Here is a 26526-nt window from a genome sequence, read left to right as displayed (position 1 = left end):
TAGTTTGAGGCCATTGCAGGAGATGATGTAGACTAGTTTGAGGCCATTGCAGGAGATGATGTAGACTAGTTTGAGGCCATTGCAGGAGATGATGTAGACTAGTTTGAGGCCATTGCAGGAGATGATGTAGACTAGTTTGAGGCCATTGCAGGAGATGATGTAGACTAGTTTGAGGCCATTGCAGGAGATGATGTAGACTAGTTTGAGGCCATTGCAGGAGATGATGTAGACTAGTTTGAGGCCATTGCAGGAGATGATGTAGACTAGTTTGAGGCCATTGCAGGAGATGATGTAGACTAGTTTGAGGCCATTGCAGGAGATGATGTAGACTAGTTTGAGGCCATTGCAGGAGATGATGTAGACTAGTTTGAGGCCATTGCAGGAGATGATGTAGACTAGTTTGAGGCCATTGCAGGAGATGATGTAGACTAGTTTGAGGCCATTGCAGGAGATGATGTAGACTAGTTTGAGGCCATTGCAGGAGATGATGTAGACTAGTTTGAGGCCATTGCAGGAGATGATGTAGACTAGTTTGAGGCCATTGCAGGAGATGATGTAGACTAGTTTGAGGCCATTGCAGGAGATGATGTAGACTAGTTTGAGGCCATTGCAGGAGATGATGTAGACTAGTTTGAGGCCATAGAAGGAGATAATGTACCCTAGTTTGATGCCATAGCAGGAGATAGTGTACACTAGTCAAAGTGAGGACACATACATGGCAGTCTCCCCTTTCTCTCACTACACACACTGTCTCCCAACATTATTTGATAGTATGAGGCTAGGACCTATCCCTCCCTCCCTCCCTCCCTCCCTCCCTCCCTCCCTCCCTCCCTCCCTCCCTCCCTCCCTCCCTCCCTCCCTCCCTCTCTCCCTCTCTCCCTCTCTCCCTCTCTCCCTCTCTCCCTCTCTCCCTCTCTCCCTCTCTCCCTCCCACCCTCCCTCCCACCCTCCTTCCCACCCTCCTTCTCTCCTTCCTCCTCTGTCCCTCCCTCCTTCCCACCCTCCCTTCTCTCCTTCCTCCTCTGTCCCTCCCTCCCTCCCTCCCTCCCTCCCTCCCTCCCTCCCTCCCACCCTCCCTTCTCTCCTTCCTCCCTCCCTCCCTCCCTCCCTCCCTCCCTCCCTCCCGCTGACCTGTCCTCTCATGATGGATGCTGTGTAGTAATTAAGGCCTGTTATAGTTACACATCCAAAATGTGTGTGTGTGTGTTGTCCCCTCCCAGTAGAAGGAGTGATGCGCAGTAAACGGCGATGTGTGTTGGAGAAGAAACAGCCTTACAGTGGAGATGAGTGGTGCTCTGGCCCCGACACTGAAGAGGAGGAGGACAAGCCACACCCTGCTACACACCCTGCTACACACCCTGCTACACACCGTGAGTACACTGCACCCCTCACGGGACACTGTGAGTAGACTGCACCCCTCACGGGACACTGTGAGTAGACTGCACCCCTCACGGGACACTGTGAGTAGACTGCACCCCTCACGGGACACTGTGTAGACTGCACCCCTCATGGGACACTGTGAGTAGACTGCACCCCTCACGGGACACTGTGAGTAGACTCCACCCCTCATGGGACACTGTGAGTAGACTGCACCCCTCACGGGACACTGTGAGTAGACTGCACCCCTCACGGGACACTGTGAGTACACTGCACCCCTCACGGGACACTGTGAGTAGACTGCACCCCTCACGGGACACTGTGAGTAGACTGCACCCCTCACGGGACACTGTGTAGACTGCACCCCTCATGGGACACTGTGAGTAGACTGCACCCCTCACGGGACACTGTGAGTAGACTGCACCCCTCATGGGACACTGTGAGTAGACTGCACCCCTCACGGGACACTGTGAGTAGACTGCACCCCTCATGGGACACTGTGAGTAGACTGCACCCCTCACGGGACACTGTGTAGACTGCACCCCTCACGGGACACTGTGAGTAGACTGCACCCCTCATGGGACACTGTGAGTAGACTGCACCCCTCACGGGACACTGTGTAGACTGCACCCCTCACGGGACACTGTGAGTAGACTGCACCCCTCATGGGACACTGTGAGTAGACTGCACCCCTCACGGGACACTGTGTAGACTGCACCCCTCACGGGACACTGTGAGTAGACTGCACCCCTCATGGGACACTGTGAGTAGACTGCACCCCTCACGGGACACTGTGAGTAGACTGCACCCCTCACGGGACACTGTGTAGACTGCACCCCTCACGGGACACTGTGAGTAGACTGCACCCCTCAAGGGACACTGTGTAGACTGCACCCCTCACGGGACACTGTGAGTAGACTGCACCCCTCACGGGACACTGTGAGTAGACTGCACCCCTCACGGGACACTGTGAGTAGACTGCACCCCTCACGGGACACTGTGAGTAGACTGCACCCCTCACGGGACACTGTGTAGACTGCACCCCTCACGGGACACGGTGAGTAGACTGCACCCCTCACGGGACAAATCAAATCAAATGTATTTATATAGCCCTTCGTACATCAGCTGATATCTCAAAGTGCTGTACAGAAACCCAGCCTAAAACCCCAAACAGCAAACAATGCAGGTGTAAAAGCACGGTGGCTAGGAAAAACTCCCTAGAAAGGCCAAAACCTAGGAAGAAACCTAGAGAGGAACCGGGCTATGTGGGGTGGCCAGTCCTCTTCTGGCTGTGCCGGGTGGAGATTATAACAGAACATGGCCAAGATGTTCAAATGTTCATAAATGACCAGCATGGTCGAATAATAATAAGGCAGAACAGTTGAAACTGGAGCAGCAGCACAGTCAGGTGGACTGAGGACAGCAAGGAGTCATCATGTCAGGTCATCCTGGGGCACGGTCCTAGGGCTCAGGTCCTCCGAGAGAGAGAAAGAAAGAGAGAATTAGAGAGAGCATATGTGGGGTGGCCAGTCCTCTTCTGGCTGTGCCGGGTGGAGATTATAACAGAACGTAGCCAAGATGTTCAAATGTTCATAAATGACCAGCATGGTTGAATAATAGTAAGGCAGAACAGTTGAAACTGGAGCAGCAGCATGGCCAGGTGGACTGGGGACAGCAAGGAGTCATCATGTCAGGTAGTCCTAGGGCTCAGGTCCTCCGAGAGAGAGAAAGAAAGAGAGAAGGAGAGAATTAGAGAACGCACACTTAGATTCACACAGGACACCGAATAGGACAGGAGAAGTACTCCAGATATAACAAACTGACCCTAGCCCCCCGACACATAAACTACTGCAGTATAAATACTGGAGGCTGAGACAGGAGGGGTCAGGAGACACTGTGGCCCCATCCGAGGACACCCCCGGACAGGGCCAAACAGGAAGGATATAACCCCACCCACTTTGCCAAAGCACAGCCCCCACACCACTAGAGGGATATCTGTGTAGACTGCACCCCTCACGGGACACTGTGAGTAGACTGCACCCCTCACGGGACACTGTGAGTAGACTGCACCCCTCACGGGACACTGTGAGTAGACTGCACCCCTCACGGGACACTGTGATTAGACTGCACCCCTCACGGGACACTGTGAGTAGACTGCACCCCCCACGGGACACTGTGAGTAGACTGCACCCCTCACGGGACACTGTGAGTAGACTGCACCCCTCACGGGACACTGTGAGTAGACTGCACCCCTCACGGGACACTGTGAGTAGACTGCACCCCTCACGGGACACTGTGAGTAGACTGCACCCCTCACGGGACACTGTGAGTAGACTGCACCCCTCACGGGACACTGTGTGGACTGCACCCCTCAGGGGACACTGTGTGGACTGCACCCCTCACAGGACAGTGTGGACTGCACCCCTCAGGGGACACTGTGTGGACTGCACCCCTCACAGGACACTGTGTGGACTGCACCCCTCACGGGACACTGTGTCGACTGCACCCCTCACGGGACACTGTGAGTAGACCCAGATTAAGCATACTAATGGATTTAATGGGTGTCCAGTAATCTGTCTTTGTGACAGAATTGCTGTCCATAAACACCCCCCCTAGGCCCTACTGAAACCCACCTACTGAAACCCCTCATAGGCCCTACTGAAACCCCCCCTAGGCCCTACTGAAACCCCTCCTAGGCCCTACTGAAACCCACCTACTGAAACCCCCTAGGCCCTACTGAAACCCACCTACTGAAACCCTTCCTAGGCCCTACTGAAACCCACCTACTGCAACCCCTCCTAGGCCTTACTGAAACCCACCTACTGAAACCCTCCTAGGCCCTACTGAAACCCACCTACTGAAACCCCCCTCGGCCCTACTGAAACCCCCTAGGCCCTACTGAAACCCACCTACTGAAACCCCCTAGGCCCTACTGAAACCCACCTACTGAAACCCACCTACTGAAACCCCCTAGGCCCTACTGAAACCCACCTACTGAAACCCCCCTCGGCCCTACTGAAACCCACCTACTGAAACCCTCCTAGGCCCCACTGAAACCCACCTACTGAAACCCCTCTAGGCCCTACTGAAACCCACCTACTGAAACCCCTCCTAGGCCCTACTGAAACCCCTCCTAGGCCCTACTGAAACCCACCTACTGAAACCCCCTCTAGGCCCTACTGAAACCCACCTACTGAAACCCCTCCTAGGCCCTACTGAAACCCCTCCTAGGCCCTACTGAAACCCACCTACTGAAACCCCCTCGGCCCTATTGAAACCCACACACTGAAACCACCCTGGGCCCTATTGAACCCCCCCCCGGACCCTACTGAACAGCCCCCCTGGACCCTGCTGAACCCCCATAGGCCCATATCCTACTGAGACCCCCTAGCCCCTACTGAACCCCCATAGGCCCATATCCTACTGAACCCCCTAGCCCCTACTGAACCCCCTAGCCCTACTGAACCCCCCCTAGCCCCTACTGAACCCCCTAGCCCCTACTAATCCCCCCTAGCCCCTACTAACCCCCTAGCCCCTACTAAACCCCCCTAGCCCCTACTGAACCCCCTAGCCCCTACTCAACCCCCCAGCCCCTACTGAACCCCCTAGGCCCTACTGAACCCCCCAGCCCCTACTGAATCCCCTAGCCCCTACTGAACCCCCCATAGGCCCTACTCAACCCCCAGCCCCTACTCAACCCCCCAGCCCCTACTGAACCCCCAGCCCCTACTCAACCCCCAGCCCCTACTGAACCCCCTAGGCCCTACTCAACTCCCCAGCCCCTACTGAACCCCCATAGGCCCATATCCTACTGAACCCCCATAGGCCCTACTCAACCCCCTAGCCCCTACTGAACCCCCTAGCCCCTACTGAACCCCCTAGCCCCTACTGAACCCCCTAGCCCCTACTGAACCCCCTAGCCCCTACTGAACCCCCTAGCCCCTACTGAACCCCCTAGCCCCTACTGAACCCCCCCTAGCCCCTACTATAAACCCTCCTAGCCCCTACTGAACCCCCTAGCCCCTACTATAAACCCCCTAGCCCCTACTGAACCCCCTAGCCCCTACTAAACCCCCTAGCCCCTACTGAACCCCCTAGCCCCTGCTAAACCCCTCCTAGCCCCTACTGAACACCCCTTAGCCCCTACTGAACCCCCAGCCCCTACTGAACCCCTAGCCCCTACTGAACCCCCCATAGGCCCTACTGAACCCCCAGCCCCTACTCAACCCCCAGCCCCTACTGAACCCCCCATAGGCCCTACTGAACCCCCAGCCCCTACTGAACCCCCATAGGCCCATATCCTACTGAACTCCCCGAGCCCCTACTGAACCCCCTAACCCCTACTAAACCCCCATAGGCCCTACTGAACCCCCTAACCCCTACTAAACCCCCATAGGCCCTACTGAACCCCCTAACCCCTACTAAACCCCCCATAGGCCCTACTGAACCCCCCCTAGGCACAAACCCTACAGTTTTTCTACCGTATCAATGGCAAATATCAGTCTGTAACTTTTCATGGGGTTTGGCGCCATCTAGTGTTTGAACAACATAATGAACTCACTGATCCAGTCTGTGTGGGGAGAGGTTGACGGGGAGGGGTTGACGGGGAGGGGTTGACTGGGAGGGGTTGACTGGGAGGGGTTGACTGGGAGGGGTTGACTGGGAGGGGTTGACTGGGAGGGGTTGACTGGGAGGGGTTGACTGGGAGGGGTTGACGGGGAGGGGTTGACGGGGAGGGGTTGACTGGGAGGGGTTGACTGGGAGAGGTTGACGGGGAGGGGTTGACGGGGAGGGGTTGACGGGGAGGGGTTGACGGGGAGGGGTTGACGGGGAGGGGTTGACGGGGAGAGCGACTTACAGGCTTAACGTTTAGCAGACGCTCTTATCCAGAGTTACAGGCTTAACGTTTAGCAGACGCTCTTATCCAGAGCGACTTACAGGCTTAACGTTTAGCAGACGCTCTTATCCAGAGTTACAGGCTTAACGTTTAGCAGACGCTCTTATCCAGAGCGACTTACAGGCTTAACGTTTAGCAGACGCTCTTATCCAGAGCGACTTACAGGCTTAACGTTTAGCAGACGCTCTTATCCAGAGCGACTTACAGGCTTAACGTTTAGCAGACGCTCTTATCCAGAGCGACTTACAGGCTTAACGTTTAGCAGACGGTCTTATCCAGAGCGACTTACAGGCTTAACGTTTAGCAGACGCTCTTATCCAGAGTTACAGGCTTAACGTTTAGCAGACGCTCTTATCCAGAGCGACTTACAGGCTTAACGTTTAGCAGACGCTCTTATCCAGAGCGACTTACAGGCTTAACGTTTAGCAGACGCTCTTATCCAGAGTTACAGGCTTAACGTTTAGCAGACGCTCTTATCCAGAGCGACTTACAGGCTTAACGTTTAGCAGACGCTCTTATCCAGAGCGACTTACAGGCTTAACGTTTAGCAGACGCTCTTATCCAGAGCGACTTACAGGCTTAACGTTTAGCAGACGCTCTTATCCAGAGCGACTTACAGGCTTAACGTTTAGCAGACGGTCTTATCCAGAGCGACTTACAGGCTTAACGTTTAGCAGACGCTCTTATCCAGAGTTACAGGCTTAACGTTTAGCAGACGCTCTTATCCAGAGCGACTTACAGGCTTAACGTTTAGCAGACGCTCTTATCCAGAGCGACTTACAGGCTTAACGTTTAGCAGACGCTCTTATCCAGAGTTACAGGCTTAACGTTTAGCAGACGCTCTTATCCAGAGCGACTTACAGGCTTAACGTTTAGCAGACGCTCTTATCCAGAGCGACTTACAGGCTTAACGTTTAGCAGACGCTCTTATCCAGAGCGACTTACAGGCTTAACGTTTAGCAGACGCTCTTATCCAGAGCGACTTACAGGCTTAACGTTTAGCAGACGCTCTTATCCAGAGCGACTTACAGGCTTAACGTTTAGCAGACGCTCTTATCCAGAGCGACTTACAGGCTTAACGTTTAGCAGACGCTCTTATCCAGAGCGACTTACAGGCTTAACGTTTAGCAGACGCTCTTATCCAGAGCGACTTACAGGCTTAACGTTTAGCAGACGCTCTTATCCAGAGCGACTTACAGGCTTAACGTTTAGCAGACGCTCTTATCCAGAGTTACAGGCTTAACGTTTAGCAGACGCTCTTATCCAGAGCGACTTACAGGCTTAACGTTTAGCAGACGCTCTTATCCAGAGTTACAGGCTTAACGTTTAGCAGACGCTCTTATCCAGAGCGACTTACAGGCTTAACGTTTAGCAGACGCTCTTATCCAGAGCGACTTACAGGCTTAACGTTTAGCAGACGCTCTTATCCAGAGCGACTTACAGGCTTAACGTTTAGCAGACGCTCTTATCCAGAGCGACTTACAGGCTTAACGTTTAGCAGACGCTCTTATCCAGAGCGACTTACAGGCTTACAGTCTTAAGGCTTTGTTTAACGTTAGGACCTTCGTAGGGACATTGTTACATCTCTGTTTCCCAAAACCATTAATGAAGTTAATCATGATTAAACGACAGCCCCAGACCACTCGGTAGAGTAGCTAAGTATCAGTCAGTTTGCACTTAAAAAAAAAAGAAATGTACATTTTATTTCACCTCTTTTTAACCAGGTTGGCTAGTTGAGAACAAGTTCTCATTTACAACTGCGACCTGGCCAAGATAAAGCAAAGCAGTGCGACACAAAACAACATCACAGAGTTACACATAGAATAAACAAACATACAGTCAATAATACAGTAGAACAAGTCTATATACAGTGTGTGGAAATGAGGAAGGATAAGGGAGGTAAGGCAATAAATAGGCCATGGTGGTGAAGTAATTACAATGTAGCAATTAAACACTGGAATGGTAGATGTGCAGAAGATGAATGTGCAAGTAGAGATACTGGGGTGCAAAGGAGCAAAAAAAAATAATATATATATAAAATAAATAGCAATATGAGGATGAGGTTGTTGGATCGGTTATTTACAGATGGTTTATGTACAGGTGCAATTATCTATAAGCTGCTCTGATAGCTGATGCTTAAAGTTAGTGAGGGAGATATGAGTCTCCAGCTTCAGTGATTGGGGTGGGCTGATACAGGGACAGGGAGAGAGACTGTGCTGATACAGGGAGAGAGACTGGGCTGGGACAGGGACAGGGAGAGAGACTGGGCTGATACAGGGAGAGAGACTGGGCTGATACAGGGAGAGAGACTGGGCTGATACAGGGAGAGACTGGGCTGATACAGGGAGAGACTGGGCTGATACAGGGAGAGAGACTGGGCTGGGACAGGGACAGGGAGAGAGACTGGGCTGATACAGGGAGAGAGACTGGGCTGATACAGGGAGAGAGACTGGGCTCATACAGGGAGAGAGACTGGGCTCATACAGGGAGAGAGACTGGGCTGATACAGGGAGAGAGACTGGGCTGATACAGGGAGAGAGACTGGGCTGATACAGGGAGAGAGACTGGGCTGATACAGGGAGAGAGACTGGGCTGATACAGGGAGAGAGACTGGGCTGATACAGGGAGAGAGACTGGGCTGATACAGGGAGAGAGACTGGGCTGATACAGGGAGAGAGAATGGGCTGATACAGGGAGAGAGAATGGGCTGATACAGGGACAGGGAGAGAGACTGGGCTGATACAGGGACAGGGAGAGAGACTGGGCTGATACAGGGACAGGGAGAGAGACTGGGCTGATACAGGGACAGGGGGAGAGACTGGGCTGATACAGGGACAGGGGGAGAGACTGGGCTGATACAGGGAGAGAGACTGGGCTGATACAGGGAGAGAGACTGGGCTGATACAGGGAGAGAGACTGGGCTGATACAGGGAGAGAGACTGGGCTGATACAGGGAGAGAGACTGGGCTGATACAGGGAGAGAGAATGGGCTGATACAGGGAGAGAGAATGGGCTGATACAGGGAGAGAGAATGGGCTGATACAGGGAGAGAGACTGGGCTGATACAGGGAGAGAGACTGGGCTGATACAGGGAGAGAGACTGGGCTGATACAGGGAGAGAGACTGGGCTGATACAGGGAGAGAGACTGGGCTGATACAGGGAGAGAGACTGGGCTGATACAGGGAAAGGGAGAGAGACTGGGCTGATACAGGCTGCAGGCGACTTGGGGCGGCAGGTAGCCTAGTGGTTAGAGCGTTGGACTAGTAACCGGAAGGTTGCAAGATCGAATCCACGAGCTGACAACGTAAAAATCTGTCGTTCTGCCCCTCAACAAGGCAGTTAACCCACTGTTCCTAGGCCCACTGTTCCTAGACCAGTTAACCCATTGTTCCCAGGCCCACTGTTCCCAGGCCCACTGTTCCCAGGCCCACTGTTCCCAGGCCCACTGTTCCCAGGCCCACTGTTCCAAGGCCCACTGTTCCAAGGCCCACTGTTCCAAGGCCCACTGTTCCTAGGCCCACTGTTCCTAGGCCCACTGTTCCTAGACCAGTTAACCCATTGTTCCTAGGCCCACTGTTCCCAGGCCCACTGTTCCCAGGCCCACTGTTCCCAGGCCCACTGTTCCCTGGCCCACTGTTCCCAGGCCCACTGTTCCTAGACCAGTTAACCCATTGTTCCTAGGCCCACTGTTCCTAGGCCCACTGTTCCTAGGCCCACTGTTCCCAGGCCCACTGTTCCCAGGCCCACTGTTCCCTGGCCCACTGTTCCCAGGCCCACTGTTCCCAGGCCCACTGTTCCCAGGCCCACTGTTCCCAGGCCCACTGTTCCCAGGCCCACTGTTCCTAGACCCACTGTTCCTAGGCCCACTGTTCCCAGGCCCACTGTTCCCAGGCCCACTGTTCCCAGGCCCACTGTTCCCAGGCCCACTGTTCCTAGGCCCACTGTTCCCAGGCCCACTGTTCCTAGACCCACTGTTCCTATGCCCACTGTTCCCAGGCCTACTGTTCCTAGGCCCACTGTTCCCAGGCCCACTGTTCCCAGGCCCACTGTTCCCAGGCCCACTGTTCCCAGGCCCACTGTTCCCAGGCCCACTGTTCCTAGGCCCACTGTTCCCAGGCCCGCTGTTCCCAGACCCACTGTTCCTAGACCCACTGTTCCCAGACCCACTGTTCCTAGGCCCACTGTTCCTAGGCCCACTGTTCCCAGGCCCACTGTTCCTAGGCCCACTGTTCCTAGGCCCACTGTTCCCAGGCCCACTGTTCCCAGGCCCACTGTTCCTAGGCCCACTGTTCCCAGGCCCACTGTTCCCAGGCCCACTGTTCCTAGGCCCACTGTTCCCAGGCCCACTGTTCCCAGGCCCACTGTTCCCAGGCCCACTGTTCCCAGGCCCACTGTTCCCAGGCCCACTGTTCCTAGACCCACTGTTCCCAGGCCCACTGTTCCTAGGCCCACTGTTCCTAGGCCCACTGTTCCCAGGCCCACTGTTCCCAGGCCCACTGTTCCTAGGCCCACTGTTCCCAGGCCCACTGTTCCTAGACCCACTGTTCCCAGGCCCACTGTTCCTAGGCCCACTGTTCCCAGGCCCACTGTTCCCAGACCCACTGTTCCTAGACCCACTGTTCCTAGGCCCACTGTTCCTAGGCCCACTGTTCCCAGGCCCACTGTTCCCAGGCCCACTGTTCCCAGGCCCACTGTTCCTAGACCCACTGTTCCCAGGCCCACTGTTCCTAGGCCCACTGTTCCCAGGCCCACTGTTCCCTGGCCCACTGTTCCCTGGCCCACTGTTCCCAGGCCCACTGTTCCCAGGCCCACTGTTCCCAGGCCCACTGTTCCCTGGCCCACTGTTCCCAGGCCCACTGTTCCCTGGCCCACTGTTCCCTGGCCCACTGTTCTCTGGCCCACTGTTCCTAGGCCCACTGTTCCCTGGCCCACTGTTCCTAGGCCAGTTAACCCACTGTTCCTAGGCCCACTGTTCCTAGGCCCACTGTTCCCAGGCCCACTGTTCCCAGGCCCACTGTTCCCAGGCCCACTGTTCCCAGGCCCACTGTTCCTAGACCCACTGTTCCCAGGCCCACTGTTCCTAGGCCAGTTAACCCACTGTTCCCAGGCCCACTGTTCCCAGGCCCACTGTTCCCAGACCCACTGTTCCTAGGCCAGTTAACCCACTGTTCCCAGGCCCACTGTTCCCAGGCCCACTGTTCCCAGGCCCACTGTTCCCAGACCCACTGTTCCCAGGCCCACTGTTCCCTGGCCCACTGTTCCCAGGCCCACTGTTCCTAGAACAGTTAACCCATTGTTCCCAGGCCCACTGTTCCCAGGCCCACTGTTCCCAGGCCCACTGTTCCCAGACCCACTGTTCCTAGGCCAGTTAACCCACTGTTCCCAGGCCCACTGTTCCCAGGCCCACTGTTCCACTGTTCCCAGGCCCACTGTTCCCAGGCCCACTGTTCCCAGGCCCACTGTTCCTAGGCCCACTGTTCCCAGGTCCACTGTTCCCAGGCCCACTGTTCCCAGGCCCACTGTTCCTAGGTCCACTGTTCCCAGGCCCACTGTTCCCAGGCCCACTGTTCCCAGGCCCACTGTTCCCAGGCCCACTGTTCCCAGGCCCACTGTTCCCAGGCCCACTGTTCCCAGGCCCACTGTTCCCAGGCCCACTGTTCCCAGACCCACTGTTCCCTGGCCCACTGTTCCTAGGCCCACTGTTCCTAGACCAGTTAACCCATTGTTCCTAGGCCCACTGTTCCCAGGCCCACTGTTCCCAGGCCCACTGTTCCCAGGCCCACTGTTCCCAGACCCACTGTTCCTAGGCCAGTTAACCCACTGTTCCCAGGCCCACTGTTCCCAGGCCCACTGTTCCCAGGCCCACTGTTCCCAGGCCCACTGTTCCCAGGCCCACTGTTCCCAGGCCCACTGTTCCCAGGCCCACTGTTCCTAGACCCACTGTTCCCAGGCCCACTGTTCCCAGGCCCACTGTTCCTAGGCCCACTGTTCCTAGGCCCACTGTTCCCAGGCCCACTGTTCCCAGGCCCACTGTTCCCAGGCCCACTGTTCCTAGGCCCACTGTTCCCAGGCCCACTGTTCCCAGGCCCACTGTTCCTAGACCCACTGTTCCCAGGCCCACTGTTCCTAGGCCCACTGTTCCTAGGCCCACTGTTCCCAGGCCCACTGTTCCCAGACCCACTGTTCCTAGACCCACTGTTCCTAGGCCCACTGTTCCTAGGCCCACTGTTCCCAGGCCCACTGTTCCCAGGCCCACTGTTCCCAGGCCCACTGTTCCTAGACCCACTGTTCCCAGGCCCACTGTTCCCAGGCCCACTGTTCCCTGGCCCACTGTTCCCTGGCCCACTGTTCCCAGGCCCACTGTTCCCAGGCCCACTGTTCCCAGGCCCACTGTTCCCTGGCCCACTGTTCCCAGGCCCACTGTTCCCTGGCCCACTGTTCCCTGGCCCACTGTTCTCTGGCCCACTGTTCCTAGGCCCACTGTTCCCTGGCCCACTGTTCCTAGGCCAGTTAACCCACTGTTCCTAGGCCCACTGTTCCCAGGCCCACTGTTCCCAGGCCCACTGTTCCCAGGCCCACTGTTCCTAGACCCACTGTTCCCAGGCCCACTGTTCCTAGGCCAGTTAACCCACTGTTCCCAGGCCCACTGTTCCCAGGCCCACTGACGCAAACCTGACAGAGGTCAAAGGATATGTGCAGGAGAGTTCTTTAAGGTTCGTGACAGACCTCACCTATTGGTGTATTGCTGCCACCTACTGTATGGGTAGTGAATACATTTTAAATATCTCTATCTATCTATTTATCTATTAATTAATGTTGGGAAAGGTGGGGAATACAAACTTCATATACAATAGAAAAATAAAATAAATCCTCCCAAATCCTTCAGTGATAATGCAAATCCCGACGTGGAAGAGTTGTTTGTTACCGAATTAAAAGACACAAAGGATGATCTCAGAGCATGAAGTTGTATAGAGATCTCTAGTGCACGAAAGCCTGTATTACATGGACAGCACCATTTAAAGACATTGGTATCTCTACACATCTCTACGGCTCAGAGGCACCTGTAATTAAAGGAGCAGTTCGTTTAAAAGTGTGAGATTTTTTTTGTTGTGCCTTTTCTACAATGTCGTTAGATGCTTTTTTTCCCCCTTCCGCGAAGATCTCCACTAAACACACAATCAAGACTTTTATTTGTCTTTCTGTGACCGCCAATAACTTCAGAATGAATGTGACACTGACTACAAATACAAAGTTGCATTATATATAATTCTTTACACAATACGCCATCTTTACGCAATACGCCATCTTTACGCAATACGCCATCTTTACACAATACGCCATCTTTACGCAATACGCCATCTTTACACAATACGCCATCTTTACGCAATACGCCATCTTTACGCAATACGCCATCTTTACACAATACGGCATCTTTACACAATACATATTTACGCAATACGCCATCTTTACACAATACATCTTTACGCAATACGCCATCTTTACACAATACGCCATCTTTACACAATACATCTTTACGCAATACGCCATCTTTACGCAATACGCCATCTTTACGCATTACGCCATCTTTACACAATACGCCATCTTTTACACAATACGCCATCTTTACACAATACATCTTTACGCAATACGCCATCTTTACACAATACGCCATCTTTACACAGTACGCCATCTTTACGCAATACGCCATCTTTACACAATACATATTTACGCAATACGCCATCTTTACACAATACATCTTTACGCAATACGCCATCTTTACACAATACGCCATCTTTACGCAGTACGCCATCTTTACGCAGTACGCCATCTTTACGCAATACGCCATCTTTACGCAATACGCCATCTTTACGCAATACGCCATCTTTACGCAATACGCCATCTTTACACAATACATCTTTACGCAATACGCCATCTTTACACAATACATCTTTACGCAATACGCCATCTTTACGCAATACGCCATCTTTACGCAATACGCCATCTTTACGCAATACGCCATCTTTACACAATACATCTTTACGCAATACGCCATCTTTACGCAATACGCCATCTTTACACAATACATCTTTACATAATACGCCATCTTTACGCAATACATATTTACGGAATACATAATTAATTACATGACAAGAGAAGGATATAAAGATACTCCAATGAAAACCCAGATGACTGTATTCAAATATAAATTCATTACAGGCTACACAGACCTATATATTGGAATTATATTTTAGTCAATTTTATTTTATTCCAAATTGAGTTTAGTTGAACTATTTGTACGCTACTGTCTGTAATTTTTACGTCAATATATTTAATGATGTGTAACGTGCTCAATGATGTGCCAAATTTAGATTTAAATGCATTATTTTAGGGTAAGCATTAGACTAAGCCATGCAGTGCATTATTTTAGGGTAAGCATTAGATTAAGCCATGCAGTGCATTATTTTAGGGTAAGCATTAGATTAAGCCATGCAGTGCATTATTTTAGGGTAAGCATTAGACTAAGCCATGCAGTGCATTATTTTAGGGTAAGCATTAGACTAAGCCATGCAGTGCATTATTTTAGGGTAAGCATTAGATTAAGCCATGCAGTGCATTATTTTAGGGTAAGCATTAGACTAAGCCATGCAGTGCATTATTTTAGGGTAAGCATTAGATTAAGCCATGCAGTGCATTATTTTAGGGTAAGCATTAGACTAAGCCATGCAGTGCATTATTTTAGGGTAAGCATTAGACTAAGCCATGCAGTGCATTATTTTAGGGTAAGCATTAGACTAAGCCATGCAGTGCAATATTTTAGGGTAAGCATTAGACTAAGCCATGCAGTGCATTTAGAAAGCATTCAACCCCCTTGACCTTTTCCCCAATAATGACAAAGCAAAAACAGGTTTTAAGAAATTTTAGGAAATGTATTAAAAAATAAAAACAGATTCCTTATTTACATAATAATAATAATAATAATAATAATAATAATAATAATAATAATAAACAGAAATATCACATTTACATAAGTATTCAGACTCTTTGCTATGAGACTCTAAATTGAGCTCAGGTGCATCCTGTTTCCATTGATCATCCTTGAGATGTTTCTACAACTTGATTGGACATGATTTGGAAAGGCACACACCTGTCTATATAAAAGGTACCACAGTTGACAGTGCATGTCAGCATGCAGTGTTAAAGTGCCCTTCATCGTTCTTAAATGGAAGAAGTTTGGAACGACCTAGACTCCTCCTAGAGCTGGCAGCCCGCCCAAACTGAGAAATCGGGAGGAGACGGGCCTAGGTCAGGGAGGTGACCAAGAACCTGCCTATCACGTCTGTAGCCATGAACTTTAACAGCTTCTACCCCCAAGACCTAAAACTCCTTAACATCTAGGCAAATGGCTACCCAGAATATTTTCACCTCAGCTCTCCACACCACTGCCCCTCTCTGTTGTCATCTATGCATAGTCACTTTAATAACTCTACCTACATGTACATACTACCTCAACTAACCGGTGCCCCTGCACATTGACTCTGTACCGGTACCCCCTGTATATAGCCTACACATTGACTCTGTACCGGTACCCCCTGTATATAGCCTCCACATTAACTCTGTACCGGTACCCCCTGTATATAGCCTCCACATTGACTCTGTACCGGTACCCCCTGTATATAGTCTCCACATTGACTCTGTACCGGTACCCCCTGTATATAGCCTCCACATTGACTCTGTACCGGTACCCCCTGTATATAGCCTCCACATTGACTCTGTACCGGTACCCCCTGTATATAGCCTCCACATTGACTCTGTACCGGTACCCCCTGTATATAGCCTCCACATTAACTCTGTTCCGGTACTCCCTGTATATAGTCTCCACATTGACTCTGTACCGGTACCCCTGTATATAGCCTCCACATTGACTCTGTACCGGTACCCCCTGTATATAGCCTCCCACATTGACTCTGTACCGGTACCCCCTGTATATAGCCTCCACATTGACTCTGTACCGGTACCCCCTGTATATAGCCTCCACATTGACTCTGTGCCGGTACCCCTGTATATAGCCTCCACATTGACTCTGTACCGGTACCCCCTGTATATAGCCTCCACATTGACTCTGTACCGGTACCCCTGTATATAGCCTCCACATTGACTCTGTACCGGTACCCCCTGTATATTGCCTCCACATTGACTCTGTGCCGGTACCCCCTGTATATCGCCTCCACATTGACTCTGTACCGGTATCTCCTGTATATAGCCCCCACATTGACTCTGTATCGGTACCCCCTTTATATAGCCTCCACATTGACTCTGTGCCGGTACCCCCTGTATATAGCCCCACATTGACTCTGTATCGGTACCCCCTTTATATAGCCTCCACATTGACTCTGTACCGGTACCCCCTGTATATAGCCTCCACATTGACTCTGTGCCGGTACCCCCTGTATATAGCCCCCACATTGACTCTGTATCGGTACCCCCTTTATATAGCCTCCACATTGACTCTGTACCGGTACCCCCTGTATATAGCCTCCCCATTGACTCTGTACCGGTACCCCCTGTATATAGCCTCCACATTGACTCTGTACCGGTACCCCCTGTATATAGCCTCCACATTGACTCTGTACTGGTACCCCCTGTATATATTGTTATTTTAGTGCTGCTCTTTAATTACTTGTTACTTTAAAAAAAAATCCATATTTTTTAAAAACTGCATTGTTGGTTAGGGGCTCGTAAGTAAGTAAGCATTTCACTGTCTACACCTGTTGTATTCAGCATTTCACTGTCTACACCTGTTGTATTCAGCATTTCACTGTAAGGTCTACTACACCTGTTGTATTCAGCATTTCACTGTAAGGTCTACCTACACCTGTTGTATTCAGCATTTCACTGTAAGGTCTACTACACCTGTTGTATTCAGCATTTCACTGTAAGGTCTACCTACACCTGTTGTATTCAGCATTTCACTGTAAGGTCTACCTACACCTGTTGTATTCAGCATTTCACTGTAAGGTCTACACCAACACATGACAACACAGCATGGTAGCATCGCAACATGACAACATCATGGTAGCAACACAAAACAGGGTACAACCATTATTGGGCACAGACAACATGACAACTGTCCAGTGAGTGTTTGTTGCAGCTCGTTCCAGTCAGCGAACTGAAAAGACGAGCGACACAGGCGTGTGTGTGCTTTGGGGACCTTTAACAGAATGTGACTGGTGTTGTATGTGGAGGGTGAGGGCTGCAGTAGATATTTTTTTTAATTTGACCTTTATTTAACTAGACCATATTTTTTTACAGCTTTATTTATTTATTATATTCTAAACTGGCAAGTCAGTTTAGAACAGATTCTTATTTTCAATGACGGCCTGGTCAGGGGCAGAATGACAGATTTGTACCTTGCCAGCTCGGGGATTTGAACTTGCAACCTTTCGGTTACTAGTCCAGCGCTCTAACCACTGGGCTACCCTGCCGCCCCAGATAGGGGGGAGTTTACAGAGGAGTACAGAGTGCAGTGATGTGTCCTATAAGGAGCATTTGTGGCAAATCTGATGGCCGAATGGTAAAGAACATTTAGCAGCTCAAGAGCACCCTGACCTGCCAATCTATAAAGTACATCTCTGTAATCTAGCATGGGGAGGAGGGTCATCTGAATCAGGGTTAGTTTGGCAGCTGGGGTGAAACAGATTACGATAGAGGAAACTAAGTCTAGATTTTTTAAAAAACAAGTCTAGATTTAACTTTAGCCTGCAGCTTTGATATGTGCTGAGAGAAGGACAGTGTACCATCTAGCCATACTCCCAAGTACTTGTATGAGGTGACTACCTCAAGCTCTAAACCCTCAGGAGGTAGTAATCACACCTGTGGGGAGAGAGGGACATTCTTCTTACCAAACCACATGACCTTTGTTTTGGAGGTGTTCAGAACAGGGTTAAGGGTAGGGAAAGCTATTGACCAGGACTCACCCTATATAGTGCCCTACTATTGACCAGGGCCCACCCTATATAGTGCCCTACTATTGACCAGGGCCCACCCTATATAGTGCCCTACTATTGACCAGGGCCCACCCTATATAGTGCCCTACTATTGACCAGGGCCCACCCTATATAGTGCCCTACTATTGACCAGGGCCCACCCTATATAGTGCCCTACTATTGACCAGGGCCCACCCTATATAGTGCCCTACTATTGACCAGGGCCCACCCTATATAGTGCCCTACTATTGACCAGGGCCCACCCTATATAGTGCCCTACTATTGACCAGGGCCCACCCTATATAGTGCCCTACTATTGACCAGGGCCCACCCTATATAGTGCCCTACTATTGACCAGGGCCCACCCTATATAGTGCCCTACTATTGACCAGGGCCCACCCTATATAGTGCCCTACTATTGACCAGGGCCCACCCTATATAGTGCCCTACTATTGACCAGGGCCCACCCTATATAGTGCCCTACTATTGACCAGGGCCCACCCTATATAGTGCCCTACTATTGACCAGGACTCACCCTATATAGTGCCCTACTATTGACCAGGGCCCACCCTATATAGTGCCCTACTATTGACCAGGGCCCACCCTATGCCCTACTGTATATAGTGTCCTATGGGCCATTTGGGACACACTCTATAATCCTGCCTTTGCCTCTTCTCTCTGTGATGTCATCAGGGCCTCTCCAGGGTCTCTCCGGCCCATCCTCCAAAGCTGGGCCAGTGCCCCTCCCCCCTGACCCAGCTCTGACCCCTGGGATGGGGCGTGGTCTGGGACCAGGAGGTCAAAGGTCAGAGATGCCTCGCCCCGCTCAGCAGGTGGTCTATGTCTTCACTACCAGCCTGGCCAACAGGTGAGACATGCACACACATTATGAACACACACATGTGCACACACACACACCTCACATGGTGAGATAAAAGGCTCTTCACACAAAAAATGCTGAGCAGAAAAGTGCACGAATTGACCAGACCATTTTTGTGGTCTGGTCATGTTTATTTTGTACTAAAATGACTATAACAACAGGTGAAGTAGTACCCCCAAACCCAGGTGGAGTAGTACGCCCAAACCCAGATGGAGTAGTACGCCCAAACCCAGGTGGAGTAGTACCCCCAAACCCAGGTGGAGTAGTACGCCCAAACCCAGGTGGAGTAGTACCCCCAAACCCAGATGGAGTAGTACGCCCAAACCCAGGTGGAGTAGTACGCCCAAACCCAGGTGGAGTAGTACCCCCAAACCCAGGTGGAGTAGTACGCCCAAACCCAGGTGGAGTAGTACGCCCAAACCCAGGTGGAGTAGTACGCCCAAACCCAGGTGGAGTAGTACCCCCAAACCCAGGTGGAGTAGTACGCCCAAACCCAGGTGGAGTAGTACGCCCAAACCCAGGTGGAGTAGTACCCCCAAACCCAGGTGGAGTAGTACCCCAAACCCAGGTGGAGTAGTACCCCCAAACCCAGGTGGAGTAGTACGCCCAAACCCAGGTGGAGTAGTACGCCCAAACCCAGGTGGAGTAGTACGCCCAAACCCAGGTGGAGTAGTACCCCCAAACCCAGGTGGAGTAGTACGCCCAAACCCAGGTGGAGTAGTACGCCCAAACCCAGGTGGAGTAGTACCCCAAACCCAGGTGGAGTAGTACCCCCAAACCCAGGTGGAGTAGTACCCCCAAACCCAGGTGGAGTAGTACGCCCAAACCCAGGTGGAGTAGTACGCCCAAACCCAGGTGGAGTAGTACGCCCAAACCCAGGTGGAGTAGTACGCCCAAACCCAGGTGGAGTAGTACGCCCAAACCCAGGTGGAGTAGTACGCCCAAACCCAGGTGGAGTAGTACGCCCAAACCCAGGTGGAGTAGTACCCCCAAACCCAGGTGGAGTAGTACGCCCAAACCCAGGTGGAGTAGTACGCCCAAACCCAGGTGGAGTAGTACGCCCAAACCCAGGTGGAGTAGTACCCCCAAACCCAGGTGGAGTAGTACGCCCAAACCCAGGTGGAGTAGTACGCCCAAACCCAGGTGGAGTAGTACCCCAAACCCAGGTGGAGTAGTACGCCCAAACCCAGGTGGAGTAGTACCCCAAACCCAGGAGGAGTAGTACGCCCAAACCCAGGTGGAGTAGTACCCCAAACCCAGGTGGAGTAGTACCCCAAACCCAGGTGGAGTAGTACGCCCAAACCCAGGTGGAGTAGTACGCCCAAACCCAGGTGGAGTAGTACCCCAAACCCAGGTGGAGTAGTACCCCAAACCCAGGTGGAGTAGTACCCCCAAACCCAGGTGGAGTAGTACCCAAACCCAGGTGGAGTAGTACGCCCAAACCCAGGTGGAGTAGTACGCCCAAACCCAGGTGGAGTAGTACCCCCAAACCCAGGTGGAGTAGTACGCCCAAACCCAGGTGGAGTAGTACCCCCAAACCCAGGTGGAGTAGTACGCCCAAACCCAGGTGGAGTAGTACGCCCAAACCCAGGTGGAGTAGTACCCCCAAACCCAGGTGGAGTAGTACCCCCAAACCCAGGTGGAGTAGTACCCCCAAACCCAGGTGGAGTAGTACCCCCAAACCCAGGTGGAGTAGTACCCCCAAACCCAGGTGGAGTAGTACGCCCAAACCCAGGTGGAGTAGTACGCCCAAACCCAGATGGAGTAGTACGCCCAAACCCAGGTGGAGTAGTACGCCCAAACCCAGATGGAGTAGTACGCCCAAACCCAGATGGAGTAGTACCCCCAAACCCAGGTGGAGTAGTACCCCCAAACCCAGATGGAGTAGTAACCTTAACCCAGGTGGAGTAGTACCCCCAAACCCAGATGGAGTAGTACCCCCAAATCCAGATGGAAGGGTACCCCCTAACCCAGGTGGAGTAGTACCCCCAAACCCAGATGGAGTAGTACCCCAAATCCAGATGGAGTAGTACCCCCTAACCCAGGTGGAGTAGTACCCCCAAACCCAGATGGAGTAGTAACCTTAACCCAGGTGGAGTAGTACCCCCAAACCCAGATGGAGTAGTACCCCCAAATCCAGATGGAGTAGTACCCCCTAACCCAGGTGGAGTAGTACCCCTAACCCAGGTGGAGTAGTACCCCCAAATCCAGATGGAGTAGTACCCCCTAACCCAGGTGGAGTAGTACCCCCAAACCCAGATGGAGTAGTACCCCCAAATCCAGATGGAGTAGTACCCCTAACCCAGATGGAGTAGTACCCCCAAACCCAGATGGAGTAGTACCCCCAAATCCAGATGGAGTAGTACCCCTAACCCAGGTGGAGTAGTACCCCCAAATCCAGATGGAGTAGTACCCCCAAATCCAGATGGAGTAGTACCCCCAAACCCAGATGGAGTAGTACGCCCAAACCCAGATGGAGTAGTACGCCCAAACCCAGATGGAGTAGTACGCCCAAATCCAGATGGAGTAGTACCCCCAAATCCAGATGGAGTAGTACCCCCAAATCCAGATGGAGTAGTACCCCCAAATCCAGATGGAGTAGTACCCCCAAACCCAGATGGAGTAGTACCCCCTAACCCAGGTGGAGTAGTACCCCCAAACCCAGATGGAGTAGTACCCCCTAACCCAGGTGGAGTAGTACCCCCTAACCCAGGTGGAGTAGTACCCCAAACCCAGATGGAGTAGTACCCCCTAACCCAGGTGGAGTAGTACCCCCAAACCCAGATGGAGTAGTACCCCCTAACCCAGGTGGAGTAGTACCCCCAAACCCAGATGGAGTAGTACCCCCTAACCCAGGTGGAGTAGTACCCCAAACCCAGATGGAGTAGTACCCCCTAACCCAGGTGGAGTAGTACCCCCAAACCCAGATGGAGTAGTACCCCTAACCCAGGTGGAGTAGTACCCCAAACCCAGATGGAGTAGTACCCCCAAACCCAGATGGAGTAGTACCCCCAAACCCAGATGGAGTAGTACCCCCTAACCCAGGTGGAGTAGTACGCCCAAACCCAGGTGGAGTAGTACCCCTAACCCAGGTGGAGTAGTACCCCCTAACCCAGGTGGAGTAGTACCCCCTAACCCAGGTGGAGTAGTACCCCCTAACCCAGGTGGAGTAGTACCCCCTAACCCAGATGGAGTAGTACCCCCTAACCCAGGTAAAGTAGTTACCCAGGTAAAGTAGTACCCCCTAACCCAGGTAAAGTAGTTACCCAGGTAAAGTAGGCCCTTTTGCATTAAGCTGTTATAGAGAGAAGCATCAACAGCACTGTGGGTCTAGGAGCTACTCTGAAGTATTAACCCTGTGTTATCTGTCTGTCTCTCAGTGCTGCTGAATCAGTGATGCACGGCCACTCAGACTCTATTCTCCTGTTCCACCAGCAGAACGTCCCACGGACCAAACAACTGGAGCAGGTCAGCTACCCACACTGAAAAGATACGCAGCTACCCACACTGAAAAGATACGCAGCTACCCACACTGAAAAGATACGCAGCTTCACACACTGAAAAGATACGCAGCTACCCACACTGAAAAGATACGCAGCTACCCACACTGAAAAGATACGCAGCTTCACACACTGAAAAGATACGCAGCTTCACACACTGAAAAGATACGCAGCTACACACACTGAAAAGATACGCAGCTACCCACACTGAAAAGATACGCAGCTACCCACACTGAAAAGACACAGCTACCCACACTGAAAAGATACGCAGCTACCCACACTGAAAAGATACGCAGCTACCCACACTGAAAAGATACGCAGCTACCCACACTGAAAAGATACGCAGCTACCCACACTGAAAAGATACGCAGCTACCCACACTGAAAAGATACGCAGCTTCACACACTGAAAAGATACGCAGCTACCCACACTGAAAAGATACGCAGCTACCCACACTGAAAAGATACGCAGCTACCCACACTGAAAAGATACGCAGCTTCACACACTGAAAAGATACGCAGCTTCACACACTGAAAAGATACGCAGCTACCCACACTGAAAAGATACGCAGCTACCCACACTGAAAAGATACGCAGCTACCCACACTGAAAAGATACGCAGCTACCCACACTGAAAAGATACGCAGCTTCACACACTGAAAAGATACGCAGCTTCACACACTGAAAAGATACGCAGCTTCACACACTGAAAAGATACTCACACTGAAAAGATACGCAGCTACCCACACTGAAAAGATACGCAGCTACCCACACTGAAAAGATACGCAGCTACCCACACTGAAAAGATACGCAGCTTCACACACTGAAAAGATACGCAGCTACCCACACTGAAAAGATACGCAGCTACCCACACTGAAAAGATACGCAGCTACCCACACTGAAAAGATACGCAGCTACCCACACTGAAAAGATACTCACACTGAAAAGATACGCAGCTTCACACACTGAAAAGATACCCACCAACACACACATCTGACTAGTGGGTACTGATGGTACAGGGTGATATCTGACTAGTGGGTACTGATGGTACAGGGTGATATCTGACTAGTGGGTACTGATGGTACAGGGTGATATCTGACTAGTGGGTACTGATGGTACAGGGTGATATCTGACTAGTGAGTACTGATGGTACAGGGTGATATCTGACTAGTGGGTACTGATGGTACAGGGTGATATCTGACTAGTGGGTACTGATGGTACAGGGTGATATCTGACTAGTGGGTACTGATGGTACAGGGTGATATCTGACTAGTGGGTACTGATGGTACAGGGTGATATCTGACTAGTGGGTACTGATAGTACAGGGTGATATCTGACTAGTGAGTACTGATGGTACAGGGTGATATCTGACTAGTGAGTACTGATGGTACAGGGTGATATCTGACTAGTAGGTACTGATGGTACAGGGTGATGGTACAGGGTGATATCTGACTAGTGGGTACTGATGGTACAGGGTGATATCTGACTAGTGGGTACTGATAGTACAGGGTGATGGTACAGGGTGATATCTGACTAGTAGGTACTGATAGTACAGGGTGATGGTACAGAGTGATATCTGACTAGTGGGTACTGATGGTACAGGGTGATATCTGACTAGTGGGCACTTATGGTACAGGGTGATATCTGACTAGTGGGTACTGATGTTACAGGGTGATATCTGACTAGTGGGTACTGATGGTACAGGGTGATATCTGACTAGTGGGTACTGATAGTACAGGGTGATATCTGACTAGTGGGTACTGATAGCACAGGGTGATATCTGACTAGTGGGTACTGATGGTACAGGGTGATATCTGACTAGTGGGTACTGATGGTACAGGGTGATATCTGACTAGTGGCTACTGATGGTACAGGGTGATATCTGACTAGTGGGTACTGATGGTACAGGGTGATATCTGACTAGTAGGTACTGATAGTACAGGGTGATATCTGACTAGTGGGTACTGATAGTACAGGGTGATATCTGACTAGTGGGTACTGATGGTACAGGGTGATATCTGACTTGTGGGTACTGATGGTATAGGGTGATATCTGACTAGTGGGTACTGATAGTACAGGGTGATATCTGACTAGTGGGTACTGATGGTATAGGGTGATATCTGACTAGTGGGTACTGATGGTACAGGGTGATATCTGACTAGTGGGTACTGATAGTACAGGGTGATTTCTGACTAGTGGGTACTGATGGTATAGGGTGATATCTGACTAGTGGGTACTGATGGTACAGGGTGATATCTGACTAGTAGGTACTGATAGTACAGGGTGATATCTGACTAGTGAGTACTGATGGTACAGGGTGATATCTGACGAGTAGGTACTGATAGTACAGGGTGATATCTGACTAGTGGGTACTGATAGTACAGGGTGATATCTGACTAATGGGAAGTGAAAGTGTGACCCTCCAGGTGTTCGAGGAGGTGGGAAGTGAAAGTGTGACCCTCCAGGTGTTCGAGGAGGTGTGAAGCTGCATCTTTCTCTGTTCACATACTTGTCTTTGTTCCCATTTGTAGTAGAAACTACAGGCTGTGTTTTGCTTCAGATATGCAATGCTTTGCTTATAGTCTCCATGAGTATACAGGTCTCGGTAACACTACCGAACAGTATAACACTACTGAACAGTATAACACTACAGTATAACACTACCGAACAGTATAACACTACAGTATAACACTACAGTATAACACTACCGAACAGTATAACACTACAGTATAACAGTACAGTATAACACTACCAAACAGTATAACAGTACAGTATAACACTACCGAACAGTATAACAGTACAGTATAACACTACTGAACAGTATAACACTACAGTATAACACTACAGTATAACACTACCGAACAGTATAACACTACAGTATAACACTACCGAACAGTATAACACTACAGTATAACACTACAGAACAGTATAACACTACAGTATAACACTACCGAACAGTATAACACTACAGTATAACACTACAGTATAACACTACAGTATAACGCTACAGTATAACACTACAGGAAACACTACCGAACAGTATAACACTACAGTATAACGCTACAGAACAGTATAACACTACAGTATAACACTACAGTATAACACTACAGTATAACACTACGAACAGTATAACACTACGAACAGTATAACAGTACAGTATAACACTACTGAACAGTATAACACTACAGTATAACACTACAGTATAACACTACAGTATAACACTACCGAACAGTATAACAGTACAGTATAACACTACCGAACAGTATAACAGTACAGTATAACACTACTGAACAGTATAACACTACAGTATAACACTACAGTATAACACTACAGTATAACACTACCGAACAGTATAACACTACAGTATAACACTACCGAACAGTATAACACTACAGTATAACACTACAGAACAGTATAACACTACAGTATAACACTACCGAACAGTATAACACTACAGTATAACACTACAGTATAACTCTACAGTATAACACTACAGAACAGTATAACACTACAGTATAACACTACAGTATAACACTACAGTATAACACTACAGTATAACACTACAGTATAACACTACAGTGTAACACTACAGTATAACACTACAGTATAACACTACAGTATAACACTACAGTATAACACTACAGTGTAACACTACAGTATAACACTACGAACAGTATAACACTACAGTATAACACTACAGTATAACACTACAGTATAACACTACAGTGTAACACTACAGTATAACACTACAGTATAACACTACAGTATAACACTACAGTATAACACTACAGTGTAACACTACAGTATAACACTACAGTATAACACTACAGTATAACACTACAGTATAACACTACAGTGTAACACTACAGTATAACACTACAGTATAAC

The 26526-nt window shown here is 50.7% G+C and overlaps 1 protein-coding gene across 1 annotated transcript; it reads left to right on the top strand.

The window, feature by feature from the left end:
* The first annotated feature begins 1199 nt into the window (after positions 1-1199).
* Positions 1200-22848, top strand: LOC127921964 (B-cell CLL/lymphoma 9-like protein). The gene is made up of 3 exons (XM_052505582.1): positions 1200-1370; positions 18953-19127; positions 22520-22848. Exons 1-3 carry the CDS (start codon positions 1232-1234, stop codon positions 22623-22625), a joined length of 420 nt encoding a protein of 139 aa, XP_052361542.1. The 5' UTR covers positions 1200-1231; the 3' UTR covers positions 22626-22848.
* The last annotated feature ends 3678 nt before the right edge of the window (positions 22849-26526 follow it).

Source organism: Oncorhynchus keta, unplaced genomic scaffold (assembly GCF_023373465.1).
Source record: "Oncorhynchus keta strain PuntledgeMale-10-30-2019 unplaced genomic scaffold, Oket_V2 Un_contig_24196_pilon_pilon, whole genome shotgun sequence".
Lineage (NCBI taxonomy): Eukaryota > Metazoa > Chordata > Actinopteri > Salmoniformes > Salmonidae > Oncorhynchus > Oncorhynchus keta.
Note: the sequence above shows the minus strand (reverse complement) of the source record. Positions and strands in the feature narration are given on the sequence as shown.